The following is a 5,279-nucleotide window of genomic DNA, read 5'->3' as shown; positions in this document are numbered from 1 at the left end:
ATTCCAATTCATGACAACCCCATGTATGTGAGATAGAACTCTTTCATAGGATTTTCAAGACTTTGTTGTTATTGTTAGGTGCCATCGAGATGGTATCTACTTATAGTGACCCTGTGCACAACGGAACAAAACACTGCCCAGTTCTGGACCAACCTGACAATTGTTGCCACGCTCGAGACCATTCATGTTGCCAATCCATATCGCTGGAGTCTTCCTCTTTTTCTCTGACCCTCCTCATCAAACATATCTTTTTGTACTTTTGGTAGCCCATGGTACTTTCAATGTTCTCCTCCAACACCATAATACAATGCATCAATTCTTCTATGATCTTCCTTATTCACTGTCCAACTTTCGCATGCATATGAAAATACCATCGTTGGGTCAGGCATACCTTAGTCCTCAAACAAATCTTTGTTCTTCAATACTCTAAAAAGGTCTTGTACAGCAGATTTGTCCAATGCAATACATCGTTTGATTTCTTGACTGCTGCTTCCATGAGTGTTGATGGTTGATCCGAGAAAAATGAAGTCTTTGACAACTTCAACCTTTTCTCTATTAATAACAATGTTGTTTATTGGTCCAGTGGTGAGGATTCTTGTTATCTTTTCATTGAGATGTAATCCATACTGAAAGCTATGGTTTTTGATCTTCATCAGTAAAGATTTTAAGTCTTCTTCACTTTTAGCAAGCAAGGTTGTATCATCTGCATAGCACAGGTTGTTAATGAATCTTCCTCCAATCCTGATGCCACGTTTTTCTTCACATAACCCAGCTTCTCAAATTATTTGCTCAACATACAGGTTGAATAAGTATGGTGAAAGAATGCAACCCTGTCACACATCTTCCTTAATTTTAAACCATTCAGTGTTCCCATGTTCTGTTCAAACAACTGCCTCTTGGTCTATGTACAGGTTTCTCAAGAGCACGATTAACTGTTCCGGAATACTCATACTTTACAATGTTGTCCATAGCTTGTCATGATCTATGCAATCGAAGACCTTTGCGTAGTCAATAAAGCACAGGTAACCATCTTTCTGGTAGTCTCTGCTTTCAGCCAAGATCCAACGAACATCAGCAATGATATCCCTTGTTCCACATCCACTTCTGAATCTGGCTTGAACCTCTGGAAGTTCTCTGTCGATGTAAGCTTGCAGTAGTGTCTGTATTACCTTTAGTAAAACTTTACTCACATGAGATATCAAAGATATTGTCCGATGATTTTCACATGCTGTTGGGTCACCTCTCTTTGGAATGGGCACAAATACGGATCTCTTTCAATCAGTTGGCCAGATAGTTGTCTTCCAAATTTCTTGGCATAGATAAGTGAGTGCCTCCAGTGCTGCCACACTTTGTTTAAATATTTCAATTTGTATTCCATCAATTCCTGGTACCTTGTTCTTTGCCAATTCCTTCAATGCACCTTGGACTTCTTCCTTCAGTATCATTGGCTCTTGATATATATCTTGATACCAAGTTATATTATCTTGATATATGCTATCTCTTGAAATGATTGAACATCGACTATTTCTTTTTGGTACAGTGACTGTGTATTCCTTCCATCTTCTTTTTTATACTTTTCTGCATCATTTAATTATTTGCCCAGAAATCTTTCCTTCAGTTTGAGAAATGCTGCGCATGTTGTTACCTTTTGGTTTTCTGACTCCAGATCTTTGCATATTTCATTATAATACTTGACTTTATCTTCTCATGCTGACCTTTGAAATTTCCTGTTCAGCCTTTGTACCTCCTCATTTCTTCCATTTGCTTTAGCATCCTTACACTGGAGAGCTAGTTTTAGTCTCTTCTGACATCGATTTTCATCTTTTTCTTCTTTCTTGTCTTCTTAATGACTTTTTGCTTTCTTCCTATATGATGTTCTTGTTGTCATCCCACAACTCTTCTGGTCTTCGGTTTTTGTCTAATGTATCAAATCTCTTCTTCAGATGGTCTCTAACTTCAGGTGGGATATATTCAAGGCCATATTTTGGCTCTCATGGACTTGTTTTCATTTTCTTCAGCTTCAGTTTGGATTTGCATATGAGCAACTGATGGTCTGCTCCACAATCTGCCCCTGATCTTGTTTTGGCTGATGATATGGAGCTTTTCCACCTTCTCTTTCCACAGATGTAGTCAATTTGATTTCTATGTATTCCATCTGCTGAGGTCCATGTGTATAGCTGGCTCATGCTGTGTTAAAAAATGAACAAATGTGTATTTGAAATGAACAAATAATTGATTTTACAGAATTTTGTCATACGATCTCCAGCATCATTTCTATCACCAAGGCCATATTTTGAAAGTACTGATCCTTCCTCTTTGTTTCCAACCTTTACATTCCAATCACCAGTAATGATTAATATATCTTTAATGCATGTTTGATCAATTTCAGATCGAAGAAGTTGATAGAATTCTTCTATTTCATCCTCACTGGCTTTAGTGTTTGATGTGTAAATTTGTACAATATTGGTATTAACTGGTCTTCCCTGTAGGTGCATGGATATTATCCCATCACAGACAGTGTTGTACCTCATGACTGATCTGTATATGTTCTTTTTGATGATGAATGCAACACCATTCCTCTTCAATTTGTCGTTCCCACTATAGTAAACTATGTGGTTGTCAGATTCAAAATGACCCAAAACCGTCCATTTCTGTTCATTAATGTCTAAGATATCAATGTTTATGTGATCCATTTCATCTTTGAAATTTCCAGTTTTCCTAGATTCTTACTATGTACATTCCACGTTCCAATTATTAATGGATGTTTATAACTGTTTCTCTTCATTTTGAGTTGTGCCCCATCAGCAAATGAAGGTCCCCAGGGCTTTACTACCACAAGCTTTATTCCATTTGTGTCATCACGGTCAACTCTACTTTGAGGAGGCAGCTCTTTCCCAGTCATACTTTGAGTGCCTTACAACCTGAGGAGCTCATTTTCCTGCACTATTTCTGACAGTGTTTCTCTGCTATTTATAAGTTTTCAGTGACTAAACATTTGAAAGTAGTTTGTCAGTCCGTCTTCCTAATCTGTCTTCATCTGAAACCTGTCCACCATGGGAGACACTGCTGGTATTGAAAATATTCATAGCATAGCTTCCAGAATCACAAGCCACCACAGTACGACAAACTGAGAGATGAGTGGTGGTTCAAGATTTTAGGAGTTAATAAAGTCTGTCAGCTCTGGGTCGGTTTGAACCATGAACCTTTTTGCTAATGATCTATCATTGTTTGTGCTTCCCAGGGACTCCAAATAATTTGCAGAAAGTGGGGAGCTGCTCTGAAATGGGAGTAATTTTAGGGATAAATAAATTCCATAGATTCCTATTTTTAAGTTAGGAATGAATTTGAATATGATTATTTAAATTTAGTTTTCCTTTCAATTTGGAAATATCAACTGTGCTTTTCTCTTAGGAAAGAGATAGATAAAGTTGATAACCTATATCATCACTATGAAACATCTATACATAATATTAACAACAATATTGAGGAGAGTGAAGAGGCCGTAACTGAAGTATTAAAGGAAACAAAGTCAATGACAAATGAGTTAGCTGCTTTATCAAGAAAGGTAAGGATTTTGCCATATTCAAGAATAAAAAGTAATTGATTTTAGCTATAAGCCCTGAATATGAAATCTTTTTGTCCTTTAATAATTAAATAACAGCCACTTTTCTGTTTCATTACTTTTCTATTGCTATCATAATAAATTAGCACAAATTTAGCCACTTAACATCTATTTATTATTTCAAAGATCCTCTAGGCGAGAAGTCAGGGATCAGCGTGGATCAGCTGGTTTCTTTGCTCCAGGTCTCAGAAGACCAAATTCAAGTTATCAGTAGACATGCATTTCTTCCAGAGATTTTGGGAATAAATCTGCTTTCACATTCATTTAGGTTACTAGAAGGATTCAGTTGCTAGCAGTTATAGAACTGAGGTCTTGTTTCCTTGTCAGATGAAGGGAAGAGGTTGGAAAGTCCTGGTGTGGTGTGGTTGGATAAGCACAGGGCTGCTAACCAGAAGCTTGGAAGTTCAAACCCACTAGCCACTCCTTGGACCCCTTATACAGGGTCCCTGTGTGCAGGGTCCAAAAGGCTGCCTACATTCCTGGATTAAGGCTACCTTCATCTTTAAAGCCATCATTGGTGGGGTGAGTCCTTTTAGTTCTTCAGCTCTCTCTGACCTTCCCTTATGCATCATCCCACCTGTTTTCCTCTTCTAACAATAACTCTAGTAAAAGGAAAGAACAGTAACTGGAAATAACAAAATACTAACAATAGAATAGGAAAAATAAATAATATACACATCCCTATTCCAATTTTTATTCTCTATCTTCACTGGAAGATGTTCTTTTGCCACTTTTTATTATAAGTCTCTTTTAATTGTATCTCATCATGATTTTTTAAAAAGGTTTTTATTGTGGATTGAGTGAAAGTTTACAGAGCAGATCATCAGTTTTACATTCAACAAATCATACACCTTGTTTCATTACAATGATTATAACCCCCACCATGTACCATCAGTTAACAGTATTTCTCTCTATCTACTTTAGCTTTTACAAACAACAACAACAACAAAAACACAACAAAGACACTCAGTCATATATAATAATTTACATCTCCAAAGGGCACATTCTGCAAGTCTGCCTCCTGGCCACCACCTCTTAGTCCCTCTCTTCCCATAAATCTAGAGTCCTCAGCCACTCCCCCTCTTAATGATCCCATCTCTGCCTCTGTCTCTGAAGTAGCTGTTTCTCTGGATAAGGTACTGCATTCTGCTTGTGGGCTCCTCCCTTGATGGTCCTAGGGTTCTCTGTTTCTGGACTGTAAGATTAACCACTCCCCTGTTTTTGTTACAAAACTTTTACCTTTACAGTTGTGACAGTCACAATTAGTCATGATAACAATTATTCACTATTGAGTCGTAGGAGTCTTATCCTCATCTCTTTTCACCAGACCCATCTAGACAAGACGAAAACGATTCAGTTGGAACTCTTTCTTTCCCCCCATACTCTTAAACTAAACTTCTAGAAACCTCATAAGCCAGTTACTTTGTGCGTTTATCATTTTAGGTAGCCAATGTCTAAGTTGCCTGTCCCTATCTACCATGTGTACAGAAGGGATAGCATTGATACTTGATGTGAAGACTCCTTCCCTCTCTGCTGGTATTTAGAGTAACTGCCTCTCTGAGTATAGGTCAGGGTATAGGTCAGGTTCATCAAATTGAATTGTAGCAATTTACCCTTGTTTCCTTTATCAAAAAAGAAAAAGTTTTTTTTTTTTTTT

At 37.5% G+C, this 5,279-nt stretch overlaps 1 protein-coding gene across 1 annotated transcript in view; it reads left to right on the top strand.

Moving 5' to 3' along the window:
* CCDC178 (coiled-coil domain containing 178) overlaps positions 1 to 5,279 on the top strand; it is a 585,948-nt gene that overhangs the window by 58,640 nt on the left and 522,029 nt on the right. Inside the window, exon 8 of the mRNA XM_006835132.1 lies at positions 3,412 to 3,565. Coding sequence (XP_006835195.1) covers positions 3,412 to 3,565 — 154 coding nt within the window. The remainder of the gene's footprint in view (positions 1 to 3,411; positions 3,566 to 5,279) is intronic.

Source organism: Chrysochloris asiatica, unplaced genomic scaffold (assembly GCF_000296735.1).
Source record: "Chrysochloris asiatica unplaced genomic scaffold, ChrAsi1.0 scaffold00015, whole genome shotgun sequence".
NCBI lineage: Eukaryota > Metazoa > Chordata > Mammalia > Afrosoricida > Chrysochloridae > Chrysochloris > Chrysochloris asiatica.
This window is presented reverse-complemented; position numbering and strand designations above follow the sequence as displayed.